General features: G+C 51.7%; 5 protein-coding genes across 5 annotated transcripts; 3 read left to right on the top strand and 2 right to left on the bottom strand.

The window, feature by feature from the left end:
* Positions 1-1,250: 1,250 nt before the first annotated feature.
* BGZ61DRAFT_397568 (uncharacterized protein) lies at positions 1,251-3,064 on the top strand (the record flags this gene model as incomplete). Its single annotated transcript, XM_046242979.1, has 1 exon — positions 1,251-3,064. One exon carries the CDS (start codon positions 1,251-1,253, stop codon positions 2,862-2,864), a length of 1,614 nt encoding a protein of 537 aa, XP_046100164.1. The 3' UTR covers positions 2,865-3,064.
* A 2,424-nt stretch (positions 3,065-5,488) lies between these two features.
* BGZ61DRAFT_361214 (lipoxygenase) lies at positions 5,489-7,726 on the top strand (the record flags this gene model as incomplete). The annotated part of the gene is made up of 2 exons (XM_046241246.1): positions 5,489-5,799; positions 5,851-7,726. The coding sequence occupies 2 exons, from the start codon at positions 5,489-5,491 to the stop codon at positions 7,724-7,726; spliced, it is 2,187 nt and encodes a 728-aa protein (XP_046100163.1).
* Positions 7,727-8,013: 287 nt separating this feature from the next.
* On the bottom strand, positions 8,014-9,992 carry BGZ61DRAFT_536474 (major facilitator superfamily domain-containing protein; the record flags this gene model as incomplete). Its single annotated transcript, XM_046254407.1, has 7 exons — positions 8,014-8,140; positions 8,206-8,605; positions 8,656-9,163; positions 9,209-9,335; positions 9,388-9,510; positions 9,567-9,910; positions 9,969-9,992. 7 exons carry the CDS (start codon positions 9,990-9,992, stop codon positions 8,014-8,016), a joined length of 1,653 nt encoding a protein of 550 aa, XP_046100162.1.
* Positions 9,993-10,780: 788 nt separating this feature from the next.
* On the top strand, positions 10,781-12,091 carry BGZ61DRAFT_482147 (chaperonin 10-like protein; the record flags this gene model as incomplete). The annotated part of the gene is made up of 4 exons (XM_046249366.1): positions 10,781-10,924; positions 10,972-11,823; positions 11,884-12,000; positions 12,062-12,091. 4 exons carry the CDS (start codon positions 10,781-10,783, stop codon positions 12,089-12,091), a joined length of 1,143 nt encoding a protein of 380 aa, XP_046100161.1.
* Positions 12,092-12,937: 846 nt separating this feature from the next.
* BGZ61DRAFT_360926 (major facilitator superfamily transporter) lies at positions 12,938-14,855 on the bottom strand (the record flags this gene model as incomplete). Its single annotated transcript, XM_046241215.1, has 2 exons — positions 12,938-13,494; positions 13,550-14,855. The coding sequence occupies 2 exons, from the start codon at positions 14,853-14,855 to the stop codon at positions 12,938-12,940; spliced, it is 1,863 nt and encodes a 620-aa protein (XP_046100160.1).
* Positions 14,856-15,537: the final 682 nt, after the last annotated feature.

The following is a 15,537-nucleotide window of genomic DNA, read 5'->3' as shown; positions in this document are numbered from 1 at the left end:
GGAACAGTGTCATTCGGATAATGGCTTGAGCAACGCTGAGAGAGGCCGTGGGCGGCAACAAAAGGGAGAATGGGGAGAAAGGTGCTGAGCTTCATCTTGGATTGTGGTAAGTAGCTGCCTTGTTGACTGAGAGCTTTGTGGTTAATATTTGGAGCGGCTCATGGACGCCGTCTTATATTCCATTCAGTGAAGCAATCAATGATGCCTTTTAGACGAGTATTTTTAATGTCAACAGTAAGCTTACGATATAACCATAGCCTGACCGTCTGCCATGGCCATCAAGAAATTCCGTGCGCTTTAGCTCGCAAAACGATAGCCGTTCGTGGAATAGTGCACTGCCAGCTTGGTTGTTATGATCGAACATCGAAGGACTGAGGGGAATTTAAATTCACGTAGTGCACAGGTATCCTAAGCGCGGCGCATGCATAGTAAACCTGGCAACGGTGCAGCTGATACCAGGATTGGACCTGGATCGAGGACTGCACCCCATCTCTCCAACCCCGGACCACTGATGCACTACTGGGCTGTGCTGAGGAGAGCCCTCTGCAGAATCGAGCCTACCTGGAAGGGCCGAAGCATCATTGCAGAGTGCAGAGATACGACTTTGCAAAAGCCCCATCAGCGCATCATGTCGTCGAAAGTGCACGGGGCTGCGTGCTGCCTGTCTAGCGCTGCTGTCTCCATCTCAGGGTGAAGACAATAGTTTGAACCTGACCAAGAAGTCATCAAGATGGCAACGATCTCTACGTCATTTTTACCTTATCTTATGTGATACGGCAAACTTTACTCTAAAACGCCTGCCACGAAAGGACTTGTGCTGGAGCGACGGCTGAGCAACGCCAAATCGGGAAGAGTGATTGTGTATCATGAGCGGCCTTGTAATGGAAGTCACCGAGGATTGTTGCATGATCTGCAGTAAGAATAAAAGGCGCCAATCAGCCGCGAAAGCTGGTGATCTTACGTGCGGGCAGTGTGTTATGAAGGAACAGCACGCCACTACAAGAAAGGATCAGCATTGCCAAGACGGAGGACTATGCCATTTAAGGAAAGAATTTTGCGAGGTGCTTTTGGCTGTCAGATCGAGGCAGGGAACTAAGCATAAAACTGCGCATCAGCTGAAAACCCGGAAACACCGGTACAGAAACTGAAGTGATCCATATAAACAGAGTGGCCAAGGGTCATGCAGTATTTAGAGCTCTCGCAAAACAACTTCCGCTTCCGTCGACACTCTCCCAGCAACAATCTTGCAAATGGTCAATCTCGGGCGCTCAAAAGGTTGTCAAACCTGCAAACAAAGACGAATCAAATGCGACGAGGCCAAGCCCAATTGCCAGCGCTGCCTGCAGGCCGGTCGCGAATGCGGAGGCTACATGAAAAAGCCCGTCGATTTCAGGTTTAAAGATGACCTCAAACTGGCCCCAAAGCCACGGTGCCAACGCCATCAAGCTGCTCTGGTGTTAGCAGAGGCTCGAAAGCCATCACCTATCCCTGCGCTCTCGCCGGTGCAACGAGACGTCGCCCTGGGATTTTTCGTCAACTGCTTCTCTACCACAGGCAGGACCTGCGAGTCTGCGCGAGGCTTATTCGAGATAATGGGGCCCGCTGTTGCAAAAGAGCACCCGTCTTCGGCTGTCTCCGTTGCAGTGACTGCCGTCGCGATGAAGATGCATGCTCTGTGGCGCCATGGAGCAAAGGCCGTGCCCTCACCGCAATGTTTAGAGACACATTCCCTGGCGTTGAGCCGCCTTCAGCAGGCTCTCCGGGATCAAAAGGAGTTGAGGAGTAAGTCAACAGTCCTCGCAGCTCTTGTACTTCAATGCCACGAGACTCTCACGGCTGCTTGGGATCAAAAACAGCCTGCCCTCACACACCATGAGGGAGCTGTGACCTTGTTCCTGAGTCAATCACCCAAAGTTGACGGCAGTGCCCTGTACGACACCCACCTCTTGACGAAAATTTTGCATGATGAAGTCTCATCGGCCCTCCGCGAACAGCGACCCGTCTCGCCACGGATTTGCTTGTGGCTCAGCGGTGACGACAAACCCTTGAGCCCAAGCTCCACCCTCGATCTCATCGGTGTCTCGATCGCCAAAATTCAACTCCGGTTCTTGCGACTGCTGGATGAAGCCCAACCAGACCCGACTCCACGCCAGACACAAAGTGATATCGAGGAACTGTGGGCAGACATCAGATCCACAGACAACGAGCTCATCGGGTGGTTTAAAACGTTTCCCAGGGAGTGGCGGCCATTGAAGGTGCGGCAAGCCAAAAAAGCAGATCCTCCCATTATAAGCTATTCATATGGCTATGATATTTATCCTTCTATTGCAATCGCAGCGGTTTGGAATACGTGGAGATGCTACCGTCTGATGCTTCTCAAAATGGCACTCGTGTTACTTCACGAGAAAGCGGATGCTGTCTTGGCAGGCATCACCAACAGCCACGGCTTCGATACAACGCCAAAAGTAATGTCCTGGGTCGAGGACAATATCCAGTCGCTATTTGACTCGGTATGCGACAGCGTCCCTTTCCACCTTGGCAATTGCATTCGCAGGTCTACGCTCTACGACTTTACAGACCCCGGCATTGTTCATCCGAGCTATCATGATTTGTCGCTGCATAAGACCATCTTGCTCGAGCACCCGAACAGCAATCGCTTCATGTCTTTCGAAGATCATAGACATAATGTTATAGCCCAAGGACCGTGGCACATTCTAAGCCCACTGGGCCATCTTCTCCGGCTATTATCTTCCAGGTTTGGTCACCTCTTGGCTCAAAAGCTGAGGCAAGGCCAGAAGGACTGGATTCAGCAACAACTGACTCGCACGACAGTGGTATTGGACTGGGATCATACAAAGAAGTAGGAAAAGACATTGCGACGCCGATTTTTATTAGAAAGGAGAGCCTAGGATTTGCAGTGTGGCACGGAAATGACGAACAGAGATGCTGGAAGGCCCAATAGCCCACCCAAAAGACAGGTGGAAGCTGTAGTGGCGGGGTGTTTTTAGTAGCTCGAGAGGTTGAAATTAAAGATGATAGAAATTAGCAAAGTAGACAGGGTAATAGGGATACCCCAATAGGTATTATCTGATCAAATGATTCATGAAGAGATGCCTTGTTAATCGGCTAAAATACTATCAATTGAACAATCCGTAGCCAGTAGCTAATACTGATTGCAGACAGATCAATCTGATGCCCTAAAATCCTCACTAGAAGACCACAAGTCGGACTTATCAAATGGAAACAATAGCCCTAGCCAAGGGAGGAAATCCCAAAGGAGACAGCCGACCGCGGGCTCCTTCCCAAAATGCAGGAGGCTTCAATTTCTCCTGTTTCCCCGAAGAGCTTGAATCCTGACACAATGACAAACCTTTAGACACCTTGACTTCCCTATTCGTCTGATAACAACAGAGCGACGCCTAGCTACTATTACTTCCTTGATAGTCCGAGAATAGGTTCTCATCCAACTCAGACCTTACAAACTGCGTCACGTTTCGGCCAGTTTGGTCGTTGAGATACGCCGAGTTTTGTAACGAGCTGATGTGATGCGTTACTCCCCATACCGAACCTGCCTCAACAGCCGCCGCTGCAAAAATGCTACCGCCTGTGGTAGCTCGATGCAGGACGGCAGATGTTTTCAATGACCCGTGAGTTTGTCACTGTTTGGCAAATGCCACCCACAAGGTCGTATTAACTACGCAAAGGGACATGACGGATTTCCTGTGCGGCCCGATCTAATCACCAAGCGGGAGGTACGAGTCGTAGTGTAGCTAATATGCCAGTCGCCAAGATTTCTTCGTTTCTCAATGACGTTACGACCTTGGTGTCTTGAAACAGCAACTCGCACAGATTCTCTGACGCTTCGGCAGTTGCGTCGCTTCCCAGAGCCAGCCAGAATACCTACAATACTACTTGGCTGATACAACTCGAAATACATTCCTCCATCCGCATCGGAGGTGGCCGACAAGGATCCCCAATGCTGCAGATGTGGCGCAGCGTTTGCTCAATGTGCAGTATTCCAAAGTCGACCAGATTATCCTCTTGTTCTTTATTAAGATGTCTTGGATGGATGTAGATGGTTGCGTTGCCCGGGGCCGTTGAGGACACGTGGAGAAGCAAGTATCGCCATCACACTTCTCTTCAGTCACGCGTCATAATTGTAGTTTGACATTGTAAAATCCAATCAGAATACGTCGCCGGGCATTCAAAAAGGTTGTAGGATTAGTGGGTCATTCAGCTGTAAGGAGATTAAGATGCGTGGAACTATTGACGACCGGACTCGGTTCGTCGCGGTTCTAATGAAAATGGCGGTCTAGGGCGCGCGTCACATTGCAGTCCGGTCAACAGCGGCGATGTGTCTTTTCAAGCTGATGGCTGCATCACCGAAAGGCACAGCTTTGCTTGAGGATGCTATTGGCCTGCTCGAAGATGCTATTGGCCATACATTTCCGATATATGACAGTCCTGGCTCACCGTCCCTGCATGTCTCAAATGAACGGGACCATACGGCGTCGGTTCGTGGTCCCCGACTGGGCCATCTAGTGTACCGGTAGTGCCCGGGCGGGTCGCTGCATGTAAGGAGAGTCCCACGTAAGCGCTAATACCGCTGCTGAATCCATTTACTGCGGTGTTGATGACGAAAGTAGGGCCTCTTATTCGTGGCCCTACGCCCTGTGGAGGTGGCCGATACCCAAATAACCTTAACCCAGGTGCCGCGTCTAAACTCAAGCAGTGCGTTGTTCCGCGTCAGCTCGTGTTTCCTCAGCAGGTTGTGCGAAAATTAGACGAACCAGGCACCAGCAGCGGAATCACCGCGTGGTCAGCGGACATCTTCATTGGGAGGACTGCATTGCTCCCTGCTTACATGGCTGTGTGCTGGTGGATGCGTCTGTCCTGTGGATGCGTCCTGTGGATGGCCTCATCGCCACAACATGCAACAATCTCGTGAAGCCCCCGCACAAGCTCGCACTCTATTCAGCCCCTCTCCGTCTATTCAGCCCGTCTCCCGCTGCACTGTAGCTCCTGTCCTGTAGCTCCCGCTCTGGCTGCGGCCCGACTGGAAGCTGAAGGCCATGTCTCATATCGGGTTCCACATAATCGCCCCCCAGCGTCCTTAGCTTCTGGTCCAGGCCCTTCCGAGGCGTATCGACCGTAAACTATCACACTTGTTCCCCTCCCTCTATTCCACTTTACGCTTTCTGCCAGAGACAGTTGACGTTTGTGGCTGGCTGGCGCTGGAGCTGACCGTGAGATTCCCTCCGCCTTTTCCATTATGCTCTGCGCCGGCAGACGATAGCAAATATGGTCCCAAGATGCGGGGCTATGGCAAACAAGACGCGTGTTGCGAAAAAGACGCCAGAGTAACAGAGGACAAGTGATACTCAGCTTCCTATAAATCAATAGCCTGCCTGTCCTCCCAGCTCTCCTCTCTCCCATTCCCAAATTCCTCATTCACAATCTTCATTCGACCAAATTGGCAAACGCAAACATGGTTGTCACTATCCCTACCCTGCCAGTGCTCCCCCCCACTGCGCCCGATGTCCCTACCTCCAACACCATTCTGGAGCAGCCGACTCTTGCGGACAAGAAGGGTCTGAATGTCGACATCAAGGACGTGGCCTTTACAGACATCGACCCCGGTGTTTTCAACAGCGAGCTTGTCAAGTTGAAGCTCTACGTCAAGCCCGTCGCCAGCGACCTCACCAAGGACCCCAAGGATGGAGGCGGCAACATCGAGGAGGGTACCTACGCAGGAACCCAGGCTGCCTTGACTCATGCCTACAGTCGAATTGAGCGCAGGTAAGTCTTCTTTGTGTTTGCCTTATCTGACCCGACACTGACCACGTGCAGTTACGAGTCCTACTTCGATGTCTTGCAAATTGAGCCCACCCTGCCTCGCCTGGCAGACCTTTCGGCCAAGCAGAACATTTACCAGTACTCGTCCTACCCCCTCGGCGATGATGGAAAGCCTGCGCAGTACCCTCCCCACCTGCAGACCATTCCCAAAGACGACCAAGTCAGCCAATTGAAGATCTTCAACGCCCTCGGTCTCGCCGAGACGAAGCAGCTGTTGACGCAGGTCATCCCAACCACCTTCCTTGGCAAGACGGCGGCTTGGATCTTCCACCACTTCAACGGTGACATCTCCGAGGCGGCGAACCAGGGTCTTACCTTCAAGGCCTACGAGGACTACAACAAGAACAACCGCAAGTCCGGTACAGACATTGAGTCGGGCCAGAACATCGGTCTCTTGGCCGACTGGTTCACCGATCGCCGCTTTGCTGAGCAGTCGCTCACCGGCACCAACCCTACCACCCTCATCTCGGTTGCCAAGCTCAAGGACAACCTGTTGGCCGAGTTCATCGAGACTGCCGGCCGGGAAAAGTACGACTTCTGGGCCAAGGAGCTCCCCAAGAAGGACCCCAAGTCGCTCTTCGTCCAGGACTGCCGCTACTTCCGCGCCGCCGTCCACGCTGGGTCCAACGATGAACTAAGCGCCGAGGACGCCGTCAAGAACACGAGCTGGGCCTGCGCGGCTGTCACGCTCTTCGAGCTGTACCCCAGCGGCAAGCTCCACCCCATCGCCATTGTCTGCGACTACAAGACCGACATGAAGAGCTCCGTCACCATCTTCAACAAGAGGCATCTCCCCACTGATTCGTCCTCCGGCGAGGCCACTGACTGGCCCTGGCGATACGCCAAGACGTGTGCTCAGGTCTCAGACTGGCTCCGCCACGAGATCGGTGTGCATCTGACTCGTGCTCATCTGATCGAGGAGGCCTTGATCGTGGGCACCCACCGTGCCATCCCCATGACGCACATTGTCTACAAGCTTCTGGAGCCTCACTGGTACAAGACGCTTTCCCTCAACGCGGCTGCGCGAGAGACACTTGTGCCGCAGCTCGTCAAGGAGCTGGTCGGCTTCAAGGAAGAGCAGCTGTACCAGTTCATCCGTTCCGACTTTGAGAGCTTCGACTACGTCGGCAGCTATGTGCCCAACGACCTCGACAACCGAGGATTCCCCAACACGGCTGCCGGCCTCAAGGGCGAGAAGTACAAGAACTACGCCTACGCCAAGAACATGCTGTCCATGTGGACTACCATCCGATCGTACGTCAAGCAGATGCTTGCGATTGCGTACGACGAGAACACCCCGGGCAAGAGGGTTCAAGACGACGACGTTCTCAAGAAGTGGACTAACGAGATCCGCACCGGGGGCTGGATCAAGACATTCCCCGACATCAAGACCCTGGACGATCTCTGCGACGCCATCACCATGAGCATCCACATTGCGGCTCCCTTCCACACCGCCGTCAACTACCTCCAGAGCTTCTACCAGTCGTTTGTCCTCGCTAAGCCTCCGGCTCTCTGCAACCCGCTGCCCCAGGATCTCAAGGAGCTCAACGCCTACACGGAGAGGACTCTCATCGCGGCGCTGCCCTGTGGCCGACAGCGACAGTGGCTGCTCTCAGTCCAGGTCCCCTGGCTGCTCAGCTTCAAGGTTCCCGACGAGCGGAGTCTCCTTTCGTTCGCGCAGTCTCAGTGGAACACTCACCGCAGAGGCAATGCCGAGGACCTCAAGATTGCAGCGGCCAGCGAGGCTTTGTACAAGAATTTGCAGGGCCTTATCAAGGAGTATGTCTTGACTAGCCAAGGCATGGACAAGGGTTCCATTCCGTACACGGTTTTGGATCCGGCCAACACGGCAGTGTCGATTCTTATTTAAAATAGCCCATAGCATTGAATTGAACTGTGGTACCAATGACTTTAACGTTTTGCATAAAAGATTGTAGCACTACTGATGTGAAAATGTTTTACTGTGACGTAATGGGTGATTTGTCTTTGTATTGCTGTGACAGCAGAACCAATGAAGTTGAGACATCCCATCTCGGCCTCTACCGATTGTACACCGCAGAAATGGGTGATATAGAACTAAACAAATAGCAAATGTATTCCGGGATAATTTGCAGGTTAAATCTAAGAACATCCTCAATTAATGAATATCAGTCTGTCCTACAGCCTATGCACATTGCTATTCTTAGTCCACCTCCGGAATGTCTTTCCATAAAAGTAAAACATGACAGCAAATAGACACCAGATAAAAGTGAGAGCCATGTTCACCATGAAAGCGTTGATGAATCTAGAGTAAGAGATAATATGGTCAGTACGTAGTAAAGTATGTGTTTCCCGCTCAAAATAACTTACCCATCTGCTTCAGTCCAGGGCGTAATAAAACGACCCATGCCGTAACCCCAAAGGTTCTTGTTCACAGTGATAGCAACGAAGAGCGATCCAGCTACAGGCTTGTAGCTGTCAACTGCGTAGGTGCTACTAATACTAGGTAATCCTGCGACCTGAATGCCAGCGCAGGAATAACCGAGGACGACAATGACGGGCCAAGGCCAGTGGTTCTGGTACCCAATTGCCGTGATAATGTGTCCAAATGCCATTATCAAGACGTATGGAATCATGGCGGGGAGACGCATTTCTGGCTCACGAATTCCGTTGTTGCGAGCTGTTGCGCGAGCAGAGACCCAGTCGCTCAAAGGTCCAGCTGTCGCGAGGCCAATCAGGGCTCCGACGAAGAGTGAGAAGTTTGTAAATCCTTCACAAATATTAGTTTCGGATATTGGCGAGCACGAACGAAGAACGTACCAATCGACTGTGAGCTCAGGTTATAAGGAGGCGCCGCAAATACTTGCGTCTGTGTGAGGTTGAGAATCAAGATGAAGCTGCAGCTCCAGCTAACCACAAAGGATGCAAAGAGAACGATAGGGAACGTAAATAGCTTCCACGGAATCCACAGATCTAGCATGATGGATCGCAAGGGAGACGACGTTGATTGAAACAGCTTCCATTGCTGTCGGCTGGGTGTTCCCTTTCCAAGGCAAGGATCTCTCTCTGCGTTCACGTTAGACTGATTATCATCCGAAGCTGTATTCTTTTCGCTGGTAGACTGCTCTTCGTGCTGGACTTCGATGGCTTTTAGCGATGTCTCAACCGCAGCGGGCTGGCCTTCAGATGCCTCCACGCGGCTGAACATGGTCTCGGGAAAGCCAAAGACAATCGCCACAAGCGAAACGGCCGTCATGGCGGCGTTGAGCCACCAGAATGATGGCCAGCCACTGTGATCGGCCATGGCTCCTGCTATAATAGGTGCGACCTGAAGTTGTTAGCTAAACAAGATACCGGCGAGAGCATGACTCACGATCAGGGCGCCCGTGTATATGACCCAGTACATTGTGTTCCACTTGCCTCGATCATGGAGGAAGTAAATATCGGCGATGATGCTCGGTTGCAGTGTCTCTCCGGGGCCGGCCCCAATACCACTCAAACTGGACATTGTTAGTCTGATACTTCAACGAGCTTCCAATTAGACACACTCACATCGCAGCACCCATAAAACCATTGTAGTCAGCTGCCTTGGCTCGCCAAATATGGGATGCCAAGCAGACGATTTGTGAGAAAATCAAGACGGGCCTTCGTCCAAAGGAAGTCGATATCGGAACCCTGTATCATAGCGTTAGTTATGATTGCGCACATCTCAGATGTGCATGTCAACTGACCAGAAGAAGTTGCTGAAGCCGAGAACCAAGATGGTGACACCCGTGAACTGAATGACATCCGTGAGAGACCTGTCGTAATCTTGCATCAGGTAGCCGAACATGGGCCCAAGAGCAAGCGGTGCGAAGCCTTGTGTGAAGCTCATTGTAGAGACGGCTACGAGCGCCGACAGTTTCCATGCCCTGGTCCAGTTAAGAGGGTCGTGAGGATCGTTCGAGGGTTGAGGCACGAGCACACGGTGTGATTTGTCTTCGCTCTTGACAAAATGATGGCTTCCAATGTCGGCCATAATCTCAGTGCCAGGGATAATCTCGATGTCGAGTTCATTCTGGATCTGCTCCAGTTCCTATTGAGGGATATGAGTAAGGGGTCTAGGTCGTACTCTAAGTCGTTAGGTTTCATACCTCCAGACGAGAGTCGGTCGCCATGATGACGAACTCGCGGTGATGGACAGTTGTGAACACAATGGGATTAACAGATCTAGAGATGGCAGAATGATTGCGGGGATGTGGACTGGTAGGGATTGAACGATGTGGGCAGTGGAGTCATATTTGAAGATTTCGCCGATGAGATGGATTCCGAGATCAAGTCTGGGGAAATGTTACGAGTCATTGAATCTGCAGTCAGCTGCTCGGAAATACATGAAGTTCCCTTTCCACCGGGATCATAATCCTTTGTTTCGGCCGATGGTTGGGCTTCTCGGCTAAGGCCCGACTCAATCTGGTGAGCTTCAATACGCCCCATCGGAATTTTGAAGATATTTCCGAGATCCCAGCTGCTGTGGCCCGTTCTAGAGGCAAACAGATTGCCACAAACGTATAGATATCACATCCCTTACGCCCGCAAGCGCCCCATAGACCACTTTTTTTACCCCAGATTCTCCGCGTCTTCTCCCCAGCTGAGACCCGCCAAGATCCCCGCACGTCCAGATGAGCGTCACCAGGGGACCCCCGCCTCTCTAGCGTGCTCAGCTATCGTCGAGGATGTACCTCACAAAGATATTGGTCATGATAGGCACGGAACGCTTCCGAGAGGTCAGTGTGGATCAGACGTTGTACACGGAGCCGAGGTGTATTAGGTCTGAGTTTCGGCAGATGACATGCGAAGGGAATGTGGCATATTTAACCTAGGTGACAACACCTGTCCATCAATGACATACCTGTTTTATTTCCCACGTCTGAATTACCCGTTATTATCGACATAGCTACCATTAAACATGGCACTACCTACCAACATCAAGACCGAGGCACTTGTCATCCGCAAGCCCGGTGACAAGTTCGAGATGAAGCCCATCATTCTTGATGAAGTGCGCTCAGACGAGGTGCTAGTGGAAATGAAGTACTCCGGCATTTGCCACACGGTGCGTCTAGTCCAGGTTTTTTAGGACGAACAGCTAACATTGCGAAGGATGTTCTTTTTCAAACAGGCATGTTGCCTGGTGTCGAGTATCCCGCAATTTTTGGCCACGAGGGTGCAGGCATCATCCGAGCCCTGGGAAGTGACGTCAAGGACAAGTCCCTCCATGTCGGCGACCATGTCCTTCTCTCATTCAACGTCTGCGGCAAATGCAAGCAGTGCCTTGCCGATAACCCATCATGTTGTCACATCCACTCCGAAGTCAATGCCGGCTCAGTCCGCCTCTCCGATAGCTCTACACCCGCAAGGCTCGAGGATGGCACACCTGTTCGCAGCCAATGCTTCGGACAATCCTCCTTTTCCCGAATGTCCGTTGTGGCTGAGAGGAGCGTGGTCAAGTGCCCCTATCCCGAGTCACTGCCTTACTATTCGCCGCTTGGTTGTGGGTTCCAGACAGGAGCCGGCACGTTGCTGAATGCACTCAAGCCAGACAAGACCAACACGGTCGTAATCTTTGGAGTTGGAAGTGTCGGTATCGCCGCTCTGATGGCGGCTTCGTATCTCCAAGTGAGACAGCTAATAGCCGTGGATGTCCTTGACGAGAAGCTCGCCATCGCAAAGGAATTTGGGGCCACACATACCGTGAACTCAAGAAACTGCGGCGAGGGCGGTGTCCAGGCCAAGATCCTCGAAATAACAGACGGGGGAGCCGATTTCGCCATCGACTGCACCGGCCTGATCCCCGTTATCGAGTCCCTGTTTGGGTGTTTGGCTCCACGGGGCACTGCCACGACTGTTGGCGTTCCACCGCCAAACAGCGTTGTCCGGATAGAGCCAATGTCATTTCTGCTGAGCAATAAAAGGTACATTGGTGTTGTCGAGGGCGGATCGAATCCACAAAAGGTAAGTCTTTTCCGTGCTGAGGTTCTTTCCAAGCCGCTGCTAATCTCCATATCTGTCAAGTTCATTCCCCAGTTGATGGAGCTTCACCGACAGGGCCATTTCCCCGTGGATAAGCTTTGTAAGATATACTCTGTGAAGGATTTTGACACTGCAATGAGTGACTTGCGCCAAGGAAAGGTGAGTTTCCTGCTTTCCGAGCCGGTCTCCCTCAATCTCTAACAGTGCTGTGATTCTGCAGGTCGTGAAGCCTATCATTCATTGGGACTAAAGGGGCATCCTAGGTGGCATGAATCTACGTACTTGGCAATGAAATATATTTGCAAGTTTAACTGTCTTTGTAAATTTCACGTAAACTCATTTCCGCATTCCCGTGTCCCAAATAACTTGGTCCACTGTTCAACCACCATCCTTGATTTGCGCAGCACAACCGATGTCCTCGTCATCCGTTGGCGTGAGTCGTGGCGTGAGCTATTATGGACCGCACCACGTGTAGACGGAGTCCAGCCCCCGAAGTCATGCGGGCTAATATAGCGTGCCTGAAAAGACTCATTTGATTGGGCATTCACGAGATTGTTCAGGCTCAGACCTGGATATCCGGAATTATATGTCAAGATAGGCCTAGAATGCGGAGTCCGTTCGGCCGGGTTAGCAGATTTATATCCGGTGGGCGTTGCGGAACGCCGGGCCTTGTGGATCGATAAACGGGCCATGACTCGCAAGCGACCATGGCAAGGAAATACGCGGTACGGATTCCGAACTGGTAATCCGTGGTACCACGCTCCATAAACGGCTGGCTAGAATGTGGAGGGCTCACCAGGCCACAACTGAAAGCCGAAATGAGTGGCTCTTAAGTGATTCTCGATCTGTCTTTCCTTCGTACCAATTATCGGGCACCTCCTCATTCAATACCCTGTCGCTATCGCATACCTATATAGGAGAGACATTCCTGTAAAAAGTGCTACCATCCAGCATATCATGTTTTATCATACTACACTCATCCCTGGCCCAGAGTCCCTCTCTACGGTCCTTCCTTCTTTCCATTACTGTGGGATATTAGAGATCCCACGAAAACCCCATAAACCCAAGCCTGGTCATCTAAGATTTGAAGCACCGTTCAAACCCTGTTCTTAACTCCGACGCTGGTGGCTACCATGCCAACACCCGCAAGGCCGACGCAGCACCACAGTCCCGTGCAATACTGTTGCAATATACTGTGACCCTTGCTAGTATCGACAGCCTGGACAATAGCACTCGCAAGCGCAAGTCCTACGCCGCTGCCTATCTGGAAAGCAGTGTTGATCATTCCTCCACACAAGCTCTTGACGTTGGTTGGCACTGAATCCAACAGCACTACTGTGATCGTGCAGTATACAATGGTGGTACCAGCAACACCAATGATGGTGGTTGGGAAGACGTGCTTCCAGAAATTGATGTCGCCTTCTTTCATCAGTGCCGAGGAAATGGGGGCAATGGCACAGGTAGCCATGCCAACAACCAGCAGAATCTTTGTGTTGAAGTGCTCCAGCATCCGAGACATAGAGAGGCTAACAATGAACCCTGTGCATCCCATGGGAAGGAATCGAAGTGCGGTTTGGCCAGCGCTCAGCTCATTAACCTCTTGGGTGATGAGTGTCGTATAGTAGATTGTTGTTTGGTAGCCGCCGTAAGAGACTGAGAGATATTAGTAAAGCTCATTTCTTCTCGTCAATAGGGCAACTGTGCTTACCAAATCCTCCGATCCAAAGTGCAGCAAAGTTGTCCAGTTTCCAAAGAGACAGCGGCATGATCGGATTTGAGACTTTCTTCTCGACGTATGTGAACAAGACAATGAGGCCAACGCTCAGAACTAGCAAGACAATGACGAAAGCCTTGCCCCAGCCGTATTCACCTCCACTCGAGAGCACGAAACTCAGCAAAATGAGTCCAGCTGTCGACAAGCCAGCTCCGGCAAAGTCCAGCTTCGGTCTCACCTGGCCATCCATTCGATCCTTGGGAAGGACAAACCAGCCAAGGATTCCTAGGAGGCTAGTGACACACGTCGATACGTAAAATACGTAGCGCCAGCCGAGGGAGGAAGTGAGGAAACCTCCGAAAATGAGGCCGAGGCAGAATCCGACCGCACCAGCTGCGCCGAAAATGGTCAAAGCTGGTGTGCGGTCCTTGGCGACAAAGTAGTTGCTGATGATGCCCACAGCCGATGGCACTGTAACAGCAGCACCAATGCCTTGAAGGGCACGGAAGATTGCGAGTTGGATAAATGACGTGGCAACGCCGTCGGCCAAAGTCCAGATACTCAAGAGAGCCATGCCGGCGCAGAAGACAAGTCGTCGTCCATATCTGTCTGCAAGAACGCCAGACAGAAGCAAAAAGCCACCAAACGTAAGTGTGTAGGCTGAAATAAGCCATTGGAGATCACTGTTCGGAACGTTGAAATCCTTCTGGATAGCAGGTAGCGCAATATTGACACCCGTCATGAAGACATTGTCCATCAACTGAGCGCCGCACGTGCAGAGCAAAATCACAGCACCTCGCGTAGACTTAATCGTGCCAACATCCGGATAAGCCTGACCAGTACCAATCTCGTACTCTGCAGGAGTTTGCGTTCCCGAAGGGCCAACAGGTGACACTGTGCCCGAAGTTGCGAAGCCGAAGGTCGGAGATGACGGGCGAGTTGGGATAGGAGTGTTGAGGGTCGACGGTACCTCTCGAATAATACTCTCAGGGCCAGGTTTCGCAGCACGCGGCCGCTGGATATGTGGTAGCTCGAATAGATTGTCCAGCGATTCTCGTCTATCCCGAGAGTGAAGCCGGCTGATCGCCGATGCGCTGCGAACCAAGGCATCAAGATCCTCTGGGTGGCTATCTTCGAAAGTTACCCGAGACGCATTGCTTCTGCGACGAGCAAGAGGGAGACTCCCCAAACCTGAAGGAGGCACAAGTGTAGGAGCCTCCTCTAGAGCTGAGGTGCGTCGGCCAATAGGTTCTCCATCGACCTCGTAGTCCGCCTCCTGGGACTCGCGGTGGTGAGGCATGGTTAACAGTTGGATATCAAATGTTGATAAAAGTACTATAGAACCGGGACTTCATTGCAGAGAAAATATTTTATAAAAAATCAAGAAGCTCCGATTTAGGCTCTCGTCATTTTCTTCCCGCCGCTGGACGTTGGGTTGTGGGTGGAGCGTTGTTGCCAAGTTCTTATCAAACTTGCCACTAGGGGCTCCACCAGAATTCAACCCTGAAGCTTTCGTAGATAAAGCGGAGGCTCAGGACTGGCCGGCGGGGCTCGTCACACTCCAAAGAAGCAGAAAATAGGCGTCTCTGCTAAAATCTTCGGACAGCGATTTCCGAGTGGAACTGACGTCCAATCATTCTGCCACACAATCTCAAAATAGATTGACAGGTTTTTGTTTCCACAGCTCGGATTTCACATCAGCCCATCTTGGCATATGAAATGGCCACGGAGGATTTTCATGCTACGCAAAATAAGTCGGTGAAAAGAGATGTGGACACAAACTACACACCCCCCCGGCCCAAAAACGAGACAGGTCGCTTACCCTGGAGCCAGCAGACACGAAGAATTTTCCAACAGTGCAGGGATTCTCATTCCTGTCACATCTCACAATTCTGAATCATGCCATTGAATGAATAGTCTGTTTTGGAAAAGAAAGTATCACGAGAGGAAGGGAATTAGGAGGTTTCCCACGAACTGATTAC

This window comes from Ilyonectria robusta (assembly GCF_021365365.1).
Source record: "Ilyonectria robusta strain PMI_751 chromosome Unknown BGZ61scaffold_20, whole genome shotgun sequence".
In the NCBI taxonomy this organism is placed as follows: domain Eukaryota; kingdom Fungi; phylum Ascomycota; class Sordariomycetes; order Hypocreales; family Nectriaceae; genus Ilyonectria; species Ilyonectria robusta.
Note: the sequence above shows the minus strand (reverse complement) of the source record. Positions and strands in the feature narration are given on the sequence as shown.